At 35.8% G+C, this 15,139-nt stretch overlaps 1 protein-coding gene across 1 annotated transcript in view; it reads right to left on the bottom strand.

Annotated features, from left to right (window-relative positions):
• Positions 1–1,067: 1,067 nt before the first annotated feature.
• The window catches only part of LOC117224883 (protein amalgam), a 270,190-nt gene continuing 256,118 nt past the window's right edge, over positions 1,068–15,139 (bottom strand). Inside the window, exon 8 of the mRNA XM_033478083.2 lies at positions 1,068–6,415. Coding sequence (XP_033333974.1) covers positions 6,165–6,415 — 251 coding nt within the window. The 3' untranslated portion in view covers positions 1,068–6,164. The remainder of the gene's footprint in view (positions 6,416–15,139) is intronic.

The raw sequence follows: 15,139 nt of genomic DNA, 5'->3' as shown, positions 1-15,139 counted from the left end.
AAACCAGCGATGATCGACCGCTGCAGGTTCGAGCCGAATCCAGTCAACAGGTAGGGAAACAAATATCGACTCAGCGTCGGCTGTAAGAAATTTTATTATTTGGTAAAAGTTATTGGTAGCTAATTAACTTTTACCATTTTCCTCACACAGTCCATGCTCGACAATTCCCTGCGTTCAAGTTATCGGAGTGTCTTGGGCAACTCCTAGTGTTCAGTTATCTGAGTGTCCCTTATTTTGTAAGCTATAGCGTTTTGTTGCTAGTTATAATATAAAAAAACGTTTAATATGCTAGGCTTTGCCAGAATCTCGCTTTCTTATCGAGAATAAGCCGTTGCCCTGGTCCCACCTAAATGTACGACTGGTCATTTGATATTTTACTAAAACTTAACATATTATATGTGATTATTAATTATCGTACATACAGGGTGTTTCATTGAACCACAAGAATGGATTATAATAAGTTCGTTTCATTGTTATACAGAATGATTCATGGAACTGTAACAAGCTATTTCTTCGTTTTGGTTAGGAAAAAATGGCGAAGGAAAAAGATGAATGGTTTTAAAAGGGTCATAATGTGAAATAATAGTAGGTGGGCGCGTACAGATCGTGTAAAGATCATCGACGGTTTTCTAAATCGATATTTTTACATTTCTTTTCGCATATGTCGAATCCTTTCTTTATTCTGTATAAAAAAGTGTTAGGGTAATATTATCGAAAAATGAACAATTTAAAAGATTTTTAAACAAAGTTTTTCATGATGCTCCATTACAAACTCGATCAGATTTAGAATATTTCCAATAGCATGGTGAATCAGCACACAATGGTATTACAATTACAATGGTATAACCAAAATCATGACTGCTGAAAATTGATACCTTTCCGCAGATTTCTCAATCGTTATCATTGAAAGCAGAAATGTTTATAATCTTGAAGGTTCTGTGAGTGATTACAAATGAAAGATCATTGCATTATACGAAGTCTAGTTATTATAGACGACCCCAAAGAATATTTTTATAAAGCAGCTTGCTTCTTTTATACATTTTTACATATTATATAGAAAACTGAACTTTACGATTGTCTAACATTTATTGCCCAAATATACGATAAAGTACATTGTATTTACAATGGAGGAGGACGTTGTGTAGTCACAAATGCAAAAACTAATACAACATCGTCTTACAACTTAACATATTTACATGTCCCTGAGGCTTAGTCTACTGTCGTCATACACTCGCTATCATTGTACTGTACAATTTATCCTACGCGCGCGAAGCGATCATCTACGCCATACAGATTCAAGTATCACACTTTCATGTGTATATACACAACGTCGGTAGTCGTCGCAGCCGCACCTAAACAGCACTAAAGAGAATCGTCATACTCGTTAAGACAACGCAAGATATGCTGTTTCATGGACGACAATGGTTTCCCATTTCTATAGGAAGTCTTGGTATAGCCACGTGGCAGGATTTACGATTTACGCCGACAGAAAAATACAAGTTAATGTCACGAGAAAAATCGCTTCTGACGAGACGAGGACAATTAATTTCGCGTGTCTCCTCCCTATGCGGGGCATCCACCCCTCTCTAGGGGTGAGATTTCATGTTGGGGTTACAGGTTACAAGCTCGGTTCACGATACTTATGCTCGACTCTCCTGAAAATAATTCAGACGATGGACATTTGATCGGTCGTAGAGAAATCGTGACGTTTTCAATAAAAAACTGAATCAACGAAACCATTTCTGACGCTGTGATTGTTCACAGAAAATGTAAATTACAAACATCGATGAAGCGTCAATAGAAATTTCACCCTCATTGTTATTTTTATAAAATATTTTGTGGGAACAGGTGCACATTTTTTGGAGTTCTAAAAATGCTTAACAAATACTGGCTTAACAAATTATATCTGATATTGATTATTGTAATAGAAAAGTAGGCCATTTGAGAGGCGGCAGACGCAATTTTGTTATCAGCTCGTCTTTCTTTCTTTTTAAACAGTGCAGCGCGATAGAATTTTATTTAATTCCGTTTACGAAATAATTATTGCCGGTACACAATTTTGACTAATTTTTTATGCAGAAGAACAGTAATTATATTTCAAGTCCATTTCACATTGGATGGACACGGACAATATTTTTTATTTCAGAAAAAAAACTTCCTATAGTCTATTTTGGATAACTCTGTAAAGCGAAATCATAAGCAAATATTCATGCTCGTATGAAGGCAAGACTCGTGTGAAGTAATTGTGATACACTAATAAAATTATATTTTTGTTATAACCCTCATTCATTTACAGTTCCGTCGAATACAATATATCTTCAATCGTTTTCTGCAATCGATTACACACGATGACATTCGCACTTAGGGTACATTAAAATATTACCCGGATCGTCGTTGTGTACAGTCCTATAGACTATATAATTCGTTTTCACTATCTGGGATTATTGTATTATTACTAGACTGCAGAAATTTGGTAAATATACATCTTTGTAGAGAAATATATTAACCGAGCGACATTCAGTAATATTGAATTTCCTTCGTAAATACTTTGAATATATCAAAAGCTCGTGAAAATTGAATCAAATCTGAAAATTTGCATTTTGTTAATTTATGCGAGATTATCGTGGACCACGAATGCATAAAGTTCTGCAGTCTAATTACTAACGGTCAGCGAGTTCACCAAAACAATGAAAATTTTGCAAAGTAATGAGATCACAGATACTATTGCAGACACCTTTTTTGTTTGTCATGACAGCCCGTGGTGTTAGTGTCAAACCGAGCAAAGAAAATTCAACGTTTAATGTATAATTATGTAACGAAAAAACGGACTCGATTAATAGTAACTAATTGTTTCTTAATGTATTTAGTTAAGCGATGTTAAAGTAATTTATTATATTGAAATCACGAATTATAAATTGTCACAGTAATTAACCATGCAGTATAATTAATCAGAAAATACTTTCGTACACCACATGGACATTTTATGCAAGCAAACAATTAAAATATGTCCAATTTCAAATATGTCTTTGAATGAAATAGATTTCTGAAGATGCTTGCAAAACTTCGTTCCAAACAAGATGTGACTACATTTTCAACAATTAGCTGCAGCTCTGCACCTATACAATATTTACATATTTTTAAAGCATTCATCTCGTTCCTCGATTAGTAGAATACAACGTCATATGTCAGCCACTTACTTGTAAACTACTGCATATTTCACGGGTACGAACGGAACTCGTAAATCAATTGTTGAAACCGACAGAATTAATGTTTCAGTTTTTCTAATTTTCATAGTAGGGAATGTGAACTAATCATAAATATTAATTATCGATAATTATTATATTAACAGCGAAACACGGTAGACTTGTTTAACAAAATGTTTTCCAAATTACTATAGTCATAAAAGAACGATGCTGTATAACACGATTAATGATAAAGCAAATTAGAAGGTACGAGAAATTGTCTTTTAAATTACTTTTCGAAAGTAGAAGTTATAACATAAATTAAAACAGCAGAATCGACGTACTTATATTTGTTTATATTACAGTGGATAAATTATGTGTTGTAGGTTGCAAGGAATGGACTTCACATTCTTGATATTCTAAAAGGAATACACCATTTTAGAAGGGAAAACTTGTTGCGCAATTGTTGGAAAACACGTAAACTCCATTCGTTACTTAACAATATAAAAAAATATCGTAAAGCGATGTTATTATACACGTCCGTTATATATATATATATATATATATATATATATATGTAAGTAATATTTACAGGGGGAAATACTCTTTTTCTCGCAATCGTTATCCAGGACAGAAATTTTCTTTCAACAATGTCACGTTCATTTTTTTACAAGCCGAGAAAAATTCTAAACGATTAGCTTCGCTTTGAAAATCATAACACCGGTATGCACGTAATTGCGAAACACATGAAAAGAGAAGAGAGAAACTATCTTTATCAGAAATTTAAATAACGTTACATCCTTCTTTTATTGGCAGATTTGCTGTCGCAAAACGATTATATTACAATATCGATCTTAATTACTCATTCTATATGTATAAATATGTTGACTGGCTTCCCTAGAACAGCTAAATCAACGATAAATTCATAATTGTTTCGTCAACAACGATCTTGCAATGTACATGACGCTAAACAAGACATTTTTCTTTCTTCCCTTCAATTCAATGAATGAATCAAATTCACATGCGTTATCGAACGAATCATCGATTGGTATGAGAATACAAAATGAGAAGACAAAAGAAATCTGCCAGAAGTCGAATCGATCGGTTTCACTTTCTGCATACCTTTTCTTTCTAGCACACTTAATATGGGAGATGATGATAAAGGCGACGTTATGGCATTACATGTATGCATTCTCTACCGAAAAAAGTAAGTAAGGTCAACAGGATACATTTAGCTTGAATTTCAATATAATTTTTCTCTCCTTACACGTATATTTTCTATTTCCGTCCGCTATTACCGTAACTACTTAATGTTCCATGAAATTTCATTTGGCTTCTCAGTTTGGCTTCTAACAAACGGTTCGAACAATGACTTTCTAGGTCTCAGCGACGGAATCATACAAAACTTCGCACTGTAACAATACGTAGACTACATACGTGTCCGCTCGCGTACAGCTGGATACAAACCTGACTGAATCATTAGACAGCGGATTTTGTGCATTTTCGACAAAAGTGTTTGGGTCAAAAATGAAATTGTAAAGACTGTGAAAAGAATTCGAGGATATTTTTATGTCGTGTTCTTATTAAAAATGATCAAAAAAGGAAAAACATTTGTATCCGACTTACGATTCTTACAATCAGCTTTTAGATCATTTTTATCTTCCATAACAATCCGTGGGCTGTTAATCACTGTCGAAAACGCTTCATTTAACCCTCTCCACTCGGATCTCTCCTCTCAGGAGACACAAGAAGAGTGCTAATAATTATTAAAAAACCTTTTTGTTTCACGAAGTCCGTGTCGGTACAATTTCACACCAAATTCCACGTAAATTGAATATAATACCTTCAATATCAGAAATCTCTATTATCCAAAAACGTTTGATATGTAATTAGTAATTTAGGCAATCTATATGTGAACCGTCTACTGTATAAATTAGTAAAGACAAAGTCTGGCAGTATAATTTAGTAACTGTTCTATTATCCAAACGTCCACGCGGCACTGCTCAGCTCGGTTACTCGAGGTTTCATTGTTAACGAAAAAATATTTCGAATAAAAATTAATTAGCTTTTAGTCGGCTACATATTGAAAAATAACAAATTTCAGAAACTATTGTTTTTCTACTAAAAGTCAAGGTCACCTTGACTGTTTCAAATGGCACCATGTATTTTTGACTTTGCAGAGTAATCGCTGACGAAAAAATGCATTCGACGACTATGACCTTCGGATGAACTTTGTTTCAGCAATTTGGGTTTGAACAACAGGAACCGTTCAGTATAAATTTGTCTTGAAAATTATGCTTTCTGAACCAATGGAGACTATGTCTACACCGAAAATAACAATTGTAAAGGGTTAATTACACGATTATTTGAAAACTTCTACCGGTTAAACGACCTCATATTAAAGCTAACGCTGTTATTAATGAAATTTCGTCGGAAATGAAACAAAACTGAGACAGATCGTTCATTCGACAGCTTTTTGCACGGCAGAAATCGCGATCGAACGAAAAATTCCAGTTTCTTCGCGTAATGCATAAGTCTAGTACACGAACTAGAGTTCATATAGACCCGAAAAACCATGGAAGGGTTAAGAATGCGTTTCCTCCGAGTGAATGTACCTCTCGATGGAATACCTCCCGAAAAGCTGCACGCAAACGGAACTCTGTTGCAACGGAAGATGCACGTCTCGCAAGTTCGCGTTACACTGGAGGGCCATACGATGCTCTCGATCCCACGAAACACCAGAGAACCGTCGATTTCTTCATGCGCCCGGCAGTTGTTAGCCGCTAGTTCGGTGTACCCAGGAAGAAACTTTCTGGTCCTCGATGCCTCAAAAGATTAGTCTTTGGCCCGTTGTTGCCCGAGGATTCCGACGTGTTCAAAGCGCGGATGGAACTCGTGCCCGAGCCGTGTCAAGCCCGGCGACCTCGACGGGACGCGGATCAAACAGTTTCTAGGGTAATTGTCATCACAGAGCTGCGCCTCCTACGTCGACAGACCGGCTAGGATCGCCGTGATGGCGGTGATGCCGAGGTTCGCGAATAAGTGTCGGTGGAATAGCGACGAGGCTCTCGCCGATTGAAAATCAATCTGCTCGTCATCGTCGTCGAGGCCTTTCAGCATCGGTTCGTCCTTCATGCCGGCTGTCTTCCTTTCATGACCGTGATCGATCTTCCAGGCTTTCTTCGAGTCCCGCCTTGTGCTGGGCCTACGGGTTGTCGGCGGACGATCAATCCCTGAAAAATAACGGTTCCGCGCGTTAGACAAACGATCTGGAGATTGGATCCGATTGTACGGAAAGGTTTCAATCTTTTCCCGTGGTTAATGCATTTGAAATGTTTCGACGAAAAATACAACGGTCACGGAAACCTATTTATTTGATATGTTGAGGCTATTGATCTTGAAACAAGGGAACAAAATTGTTCGCGAGACCATATGTAATCAGAAGATTTCAATTCTTTTGGTTGGAAATAGTAATTATTTTTGTTTGTTGACAGTGATCATTGTCGAAAATCGGAAATTCTATTTAGATCACTCGTAATCATTTTTTATGGGAGCAAATTATTCTGGTTGTTCATAACGGTTATCGGTGAGGAAAATTCTATGGTTATTATTTTCTACATCATTTGTCACTGACGTTGACGTGTCGTCGACTGACTCCTGTGGTTGCATCTTCGCGTGACGTTTTTGGAGATTGCCCACATAGGCGACCATGAATATATGTACAATTAATCGCATAATTGAGCGTATACCTTTTAAAATGTAATAAATTGTTTAAAACTGGATCAAGTGACTTGAACCTTTTTTTAGATGAAAGGACTAGTCCACTAGACGACGATTTTCTAAATTTTGCTATTATTTAGGATGACAAAAAAAAGAAAAGACTCTCATTTTTCAATTGTTTTATCTGAGCCCATAACAAAAATTTAAAAAATACCTTTCGTAGATCTTTGTAACTTATACGCGTGCAGAAAATTTGATCGAAATCAATTAACCCAGAGTCGAGCTACAGGCGTTGAAAGATTTAAAAAACTGCGAACTTTTTCCAGTTTTTGATCAAAAGCTGGAAAAATCTCTAAAAAATATTCAAATCACTCGGTCTAGTTTTTAAAAAAGTTATTGCGTTTCAAATTGCTCAACTTTGTGAATAACTGTATACATATCAATATGATGGTAAGTTTAGTGACTAAATTTTTAACCAATTAATGTTTTCTATTGAAAGAAACGATTTAGCAACGTTTATATATATTGTAAATATTTATATATTATTATAAATATTTTCTATGTTCTCTATCCTGAACGCTGTATTCGTCATTGAGAATCATTTCCTAATTTTACTGTCACGATTTTCAAATTACCTTCCCACTTGTTATTGATTTGCTTGCAAATATTGCTTGCAAAGCTCAGATTAAACATTGTAAATTCATATTTTCCCAATTTAATATTTAAATATCGATTTCGATGAAAAATCCGGATATTCAACTTGAAAAATATTACACTGTGAAAACAATTTTCCCGAAACAAGATGTTGTATTCCATTATTAACGCAATGGTATTTTCATTTCGAAAACTAAAAATGTAGGAGAAAATCTAATTGGAAGCACAGTTTCCAATACAGGTACAGAACAGTTTCACAAAACTGCGGCAGTGGTACCTACTCAATGCTGTTGGAGCCGTCGTTTTCGTGTTTTTTAGTATGAAAAAGCATGGAACACGGACTACCACTGGCAGTGCCAATCGTTTTGCCAAACTATTTCGTTTCTGTATTGGAAATAAAATGTGATTTGTAACTTCTGTCGATGCCACGTAGCCCGAAAGTTTGCTGTATAGCGCCGATGTAACTCGATTTTCTTCTGAATTTTTACTTGCAGAAAGAAATTGAAAAATGTCTGCAAGTGTTCGCTCGATTTAAACGGTATTTTTTCATTCTGTGTAACGTAACATCAAACGATAATACTTCATTTCGTTCGAGAAACGTGCGTTCGTTCCAACTCGATTTTTTGGTCGAACCATAAGTTCTATTACAAAAATTATACGAAACAATTAGTCGAAGTTAGAAGTCCAAAACGTGGGAAAATTTGTTCCACGATATAATAGCTAATCATTTATTTATAATTTAATTAACGTACTCTTTAAACGAACGCCTTTTCTATTTTTAAAAAAAGATTAAACGTTAACGGTTTAGATAAACATTGTAACAGCTAAAATACACAGTTGTTTAATAATAATTCAGGACTATATTTTCATGGGAATTGTTTTAAACTTTATTTTGATACAGAGATGACACTTTCGTAAACATTGTAACAGCTAAAATACACAGTTGTTTAATAATTCAGGACTTCATTTTCATGGGAATTGTTTTAAACTTTATTTTGATACAGAGATGACACTTTCGTAAACAGTTTCCATAAAATGTTCAACTTTTAACAAATGAACGTAATTACATTTAATTACGTGGGCTTGTTAAAGACATTTTTCGTTATCTTGTTTGCTTGCTCTTAATTGAAATTTTCCCTTAAAGTCCCTGAAAGTTAAGTGCTAGGACGTTTAATGTTTCTCAAACAGAGGAGTGCGAACGCAATTTGTAGACGTTTTCACGTGTAATTAAAAGTTGTTACGCTTTTACCGCAGACCCGTTTACCATACCGTTCGCGGAAAAATCCTAAACACAGATCGATGACTTTATGGCCTATCAGTTCCCATAAATTCACCATTATGTACGTCGTACAGCAAGTTCATCAATGTTGGTTTAGCGCGCCATTACTTTGCTACCATTAGTCCCGATGCAAGATTGAACTTCGCCCGAGTTAAGAACCACAAGGAGGATGAAGTGAACAGAGAAAAATCACTCGCTACCCGGAGAAAACCTTTTTCTCGTTGGACACAGTTTCGTTATTTAGTCCAATCTTATTTTACTGTCGAATCTAGCTGAAAGCCAATAACCAGACAATAGATAGTCGTTCGCTCAAACTCAAAGTTAAACTCATTTCGCAAGAATAGATGTCAAGGAAACTGTCCGGAAAATAATCGAGGATTCAAAATGCGAGTGAAAATTATAATTCCGCTCATTAAAGCTAAAAAGCACTCCACGATTCAATATCCCCTTTGTCCTTTATTATTCCGAATTCTTTATTCCTTCACAAGTGGAATTCATTATATCTCTATTTAAGGATTCCGGCAAATCGTGGGCAGTGCAAATGAGCACAGTCGGCTTATGAATGATTACCTAATTATCTTTGTTATTTAATTGATACGCGAAATAACTGCGCCAGTCGAGAACTCGGTGTCTTCGTTCTCACGATATCGAAAATTCCGATAAAAATGGTTGTAACAGCGACGACAAGTTGGATAATCGAAGACCGATGTCTTAGATGATGACGTTATACGAGGTAAATCGGAACTAAATCAATATTTAACAACGTGCGTAACGTTTCGCGCACCGCAATCCTCGAATGAATTCTGTTGAATTGGAAATTCTGTTTATAGCGCGATTCACTAGATGTTTAGCTTCCGAAATTAATGATAAGTAGACTGCGGATTCTTCTGCAGCCATAACTTGTAGACACTTTTCGAACGAAACAAGACAATAACTTCGCCATTTTATTATATCGAAGCATCAATTTTTACCCGCCGAAGTTATTGGCACGTAAAATAAAATTTTACTACTTCTAATAAAAATTGAATTCTGTGCACGAAAATTCGCGAATTACGGTCAAATTCAGAAAGCTGATTTCATATCCTTCGAAATACGATCGGCGGAATTATTCGATAACTCTTTCACATTTTTCCAGAAGCCTACGTATAATAAGAATTTCAAATCGTTGTTTATATCGATTCAAAGTTTGTCGAATCGTTTCGCTATTCTGTTACAACGCAACCACCGTTTTCGAAGATTCTGGTAAGCACCGTTCCATGCTTTTAATTACTAATCGAGGATTTTAACGGATTAAAAAAGCGACGGCAATCTCTTACCAGAAACGTTTGAGTTTCAACGTCTTGCGAATTAAAGACGACAACTCGATGGTCGCTTGTCGAAGTGTATTTCTATCGTCGTCGTATTTTTATAATTTTTCTTTGTTTGTATGAGATGAATAGAAGCGACGAAATAATGGCGACAGTGTGAATATATTTTTCCACGCATCGCCTTTCATGTATTGATCGCTTATGACAAGCTCGATATTTGGTTTTCCGTCTCCGCGAAATCTGTGCGGTGTTTGTTAAAACGCAGAACGCCGATAGTAAAAGTTTTCGTTTCACCGTCAAATATCTACAAATCTGTCGAAAATATCTCGACCAGAATACTGTTTTATAGAGAAAATCCTTCCTCGTAACTTTCGAAAACTGACGAATGTGTGTGTTTTTGTTGCTTTATTTCCTTGTCGTATAATATCGAATTAAGTTCGCGACGAAAATATCACATTAGTTTTACATTTCATAATTGTATAATTGTATTAGTAAAGCTTAAATTATATAATTATTATAATAATATTATTATATTATAATAATATATAATATTATATAATATAATATGTAATATATAATATTATATAATATAATATATAATATATAATATTATATAATATAATATGTAATATATAATATTATATAATATAATATATAATAATATACAATATTATTATAATATTTAAATTATATAATTTTCTAAAACATGCAACAAATCTAACGAGAAAGAGAACGGAGAAATTTTAATCATTGCGGTTGTAAAGTCGGATAGATTGAAAATAATTATAAATGAGCTGCACATTTTTAATGCGAAAGGAAATGTAAGATCTGCGTAGATTGGTACATAGCGATTAATTTAAACCAGACGTTCATTATCCATGCATTACTTACTCGTTTCATCTCGCACAAGAATTCAGTCCATTCTCATTTGTATTGTAATAAAAACGCGGGACAAGTGACGCGTAGCATTAAAAAGTTCCTTGCGAAACCGACACACGTTTTTTCAATCCTTAACAACTTTCTCTACTGGTCTTAACTTCAAAATGTCTCTGTATGCAATTCTTTCGCAATATTAACCTTCCGCTCTCAACTCTTTTTTGCTGACGTTGCCTCGTCTGCATGCTGGGATATTTAAGGCTGCGCAGTACATTCTTTTTTTATGCTTTTGTGTTTTAAAAATACCAAAAAATTCTTGAATACTCTTCCATGTTTCCAACATAGCAGCTAGAAGAGCGATGCCCTTCCATGTTGCGTGAAACAGCAAAACAGTGAAGAAATACTTTTAAATCAATATAAATAAGCATTTGGATCTGTACTTTTAAATTTAGTACTTAATTAGTGTGCTTGAAATTAGATATTACTTTTGAGGAAGAAGCTTAATTCTTTTAGCAATCCAAAATGATTGCATTCGGTCGTAACAAATTTCAACCAGGGATTGAAAAAGTTCCGGAAATCAAACTGTTATATTCGGTTTCTGACTGAAACAGTTATAGAGGACCGAAAAAGTTCGGCAACAGTTATGTAGTACGTCGGTTCTAACTTTTATCGGTTTCGATTTCGGTTTCGATTTTTAAGAACCGATATTGTAACGGTTCTATTAACTGTTATTTTTTGGTTGTGGATTTCGGTTCCGGATTCAGATTCTGGATTTCGACTGTGCATTTCGGTTATATTTCGAATTTAAGGCTTTACGTTTACACGTAAATAAATAAAATCCAAACTTTTATGCATATGCTTTAAATTACCTATAAATGTACGTATATTATATGTGTAGTAACTTACGATTAGACTGTGGATTTTATTCATTTATGGGAAAAATGTAGAGGTGAAACACAAAATAGTGACAACATTGAAAGAACTTAAAAGATGTGAATGTGTTAATTACGACTTATTAAAATTATTTAAAAAAGAAACTTGACTCTTACGTCTTGCAATTGGGGCACATCATTTTTATTTTGCATAAAGATCCGCAGTCTAGTTATAATATGTATAGCAAATTCTTTATTTCTCGGTACAGTAAAATCTCGGTTATCGAAACCATTGATGGTTCATCTATTTTCTTTTACGCTATTTTGTATTTATTTGTCGCATGAATGCGACACTTGCTCAATGATTTTTTGAATCTACATACTTATATTGTACGTATATGTACAACTTCTGCGATGTTGCTTTTCGCAACATTTCACAAAAATGGAAATGTTATATTGTCGATGCCTAGAATTATCTAGGATATATAGGATATATTATTATTATTATTATTATTATTATTATTATTATTATTATTATTATTATTATTATTATTATTATTATTATTATTATTATTATATTATCTAGGATATATAGGATATATTAATATCCTAGTTTTTTAAGTATTCTTTGAGTTTTCGTTCCAGATAATCTCGTTTGCCAGAGATCCTGCACACAGTCGAGCCATCTTAAAAAAGAAATGCACTTCAGAGCGATGCCATTTGAAACCTAACCAAACAGCATTTAAAACAAAATTAACACTGTTTTCTTTACAGTTCGCAGCACTGTAAAATAAGCAATAAAAACTTACATCGATCGAACGTTCACTTCTCTACTGCTGTTGTTTTCAAATCCAAGTAATTTCTGATCGCGGCAGAGTGATCAGATCCTTAAGTCTGAACGGACACGAACGCGTAAACCACGGTGCGGCAATCGCTTTCCGCGGTCAGAATCCTTTCAATCTTGTTCACACCGAAATTCGAGCTGGAATCAATAGGCCCGACTCGATGACCATGCGTCGAGGATCGGTGGAGAGGATATTGTGCACCGTAAATGTAACGGCTAGTCGCGCCGCGTTGGTAACACATTATCGCTGATCTGTTCATTAATAAAGATGAACGCGGCGAATCCCATCACGCCATCAAGTCTAGGCGAGGATTTAACGGCCGTCAAATTGTATACCATAGGAAAGCCGCTTTGTGTCGGATCACGTGCTACACGGGGGCCGCCCGGCCCGTACCGTCCCGGCGCGAAAATGGCGCGTCGAGATATCGCCGCGACCCGATGCTACCCCGAGTAATCACCGGAAAAATAATCGGTCGAACGATTGGACTTCCCGCGCGATGCCGCCGCCGGCTTTGACGTATTGGAATGTCGTCCAGCTGGCGTCCCGCAAAACCCGGAGTGCTGTTGTCACTTGCACGCTTCGTCGAAACGTCGAGTGCCCACCGATGATATTCATTCCGCTATTCCCGCCGGATCGACCCGCGGCCCGAGCCCCGAGCCCCGAGTCCCGCCTCGAAATACGCTTCTTTTAATTACTTTTTTAAAAAGACAAGATGACAACGCGCTGTCGCGCGGGAACCGGGCCGGTCGCGGTCGATCGTCGACCGACTGACAGCTCGCGACCGACGAGCCTGTGTAATAACCGATCGCCATTTTATTAGGTCATCCGAAAAGTTGGGGACACGTCGATCAGACACGCCGCGTCCAGCACACGGATTGTTCGTCGCACAATGTCGGCTAATTAAACGGACGACTTTGATTATTACCGCGCGACGGAAAGTACATATTTTCAACCCTCGTTTACGCCACGATCAATTATACGCGGATGATCCACGTGTTCGCGCGTGCCGAATAGTACAGGGTTGATCAAAATAGATTGTAGGAAGTTCTTTTTTTTTTTTAAATAAAGGCGAACTATTTTGAATTTTATTGGTGGTTTTATTGAATTATCAAGTATCATCTATGAGAATTATGTGTGAAAGACGACATCTGTCAAATGACCACCACGACCATGTTTACAGACATCAATTCGAAGAACGAAATTTTCGATGACGTTTTGACATATCTGCTCGTTTAAGACACCAATCTCATTTATAATATTGTTTTTTAGGTCATGGATTGATGCTGGTTCGTTGGCATAAACTTTGCTTTTCAAATAACCTCGAAGAAGATAGTCCAATGGGGTGAAGTCACACAAATCAGGTGGCCAATTCACGTCACCATTTCTTGAAGTTAATCGACAACTTTAGACGACGGTCTGTGATACTGGCATTTTTTCATCTTTCCGAACGAAAATTTCAAAACATTTAATCCAGGGTTTTGTCCAAATAATCTCTATTTTTTAAGTTTTCATGATTCTTTCACGACAATTCTTCAGGGATACGACAAAAAAATCAAACGAGATACTACTAGAAGAAACTTAACACTTTATCGTCCGGTCGTGGTTGAGGCTGCCACTCAGTAAGGACTGGCTTAGTCGCGCGCGCATTTGCTCCCAGTACCGGCTAAATTTTCGCTATTCATTGTGTTGTGCTTATTCCTTTAAAAATAATAATAAATAATAATTATTATTATAATTATAATTCATAAGGATATGGGGAGGTCAGCATACAGGAGGTCAGCTACTAACAAAACAGTAAAGAAGCGAAAACCGTCGATAGCTAAAAGTCGATTAATAGGCTATCGGTCGATAAGCATTGGCAATCGAAAAGCCGATTAATAGGCTAGCGATCGATAAACATTGGCAATCGAAAAGCCGATAAATAGGCTAGCGGTCGATAAAGTGTTAAGTTCTTGTTATTGTTTAAAATATTTTTTGCGAGCGTGGATGACGTTAACAGTTCTGTGGTTTGAGAGGAATCTCTTTGAGTATATGATGGAAAAGAACTTGTTCGGTATGCGTTCGGAAGGAATCTCTTTGTTCGAAGGAAAACGGCGTATATACAGGTACTAAACTTGAGTGGTGGGGTTTTAGGACTTCTAAGGGCTAGTACGGCAAGGTGAAAGTTTTAAAGATGACGTAACCAGACAAAAAGTTTGAATATGCATGATACAGAAAGATTAGAGATCTTCTTCTAACTTCTTTTATCTGAAGGTATGACGAATATTTAAAAAAATGAGTTTCGTAAATCTTAGAAACATATATATATATGTATACATAATAAAAGTTTCATCGAGATCGGATGACGTTATTAAAAGTTACAAACAATTAAAGATCGCAAAAATCACAGTTTCGTCCCAATTTT

The sequence above is a fragment of the Megalopta genalis genome, chromosome 13 (genome assembly GCF_051020955.1).
Source record: "Megalopta genalis isolate 19385.01 chromosome 13, iyMegGena1_principal, whole genome shotgun sequence".
Taxonomy (NCBI): Eukaryota; Metazoa; Arthropoda; class Insecta; order Hymenoptera; family Halictidae; genus Megalopta; species Megalopta genalis.
This window is presented reverse-complemented; position numbering and strand designations above follow the sequence as displayed.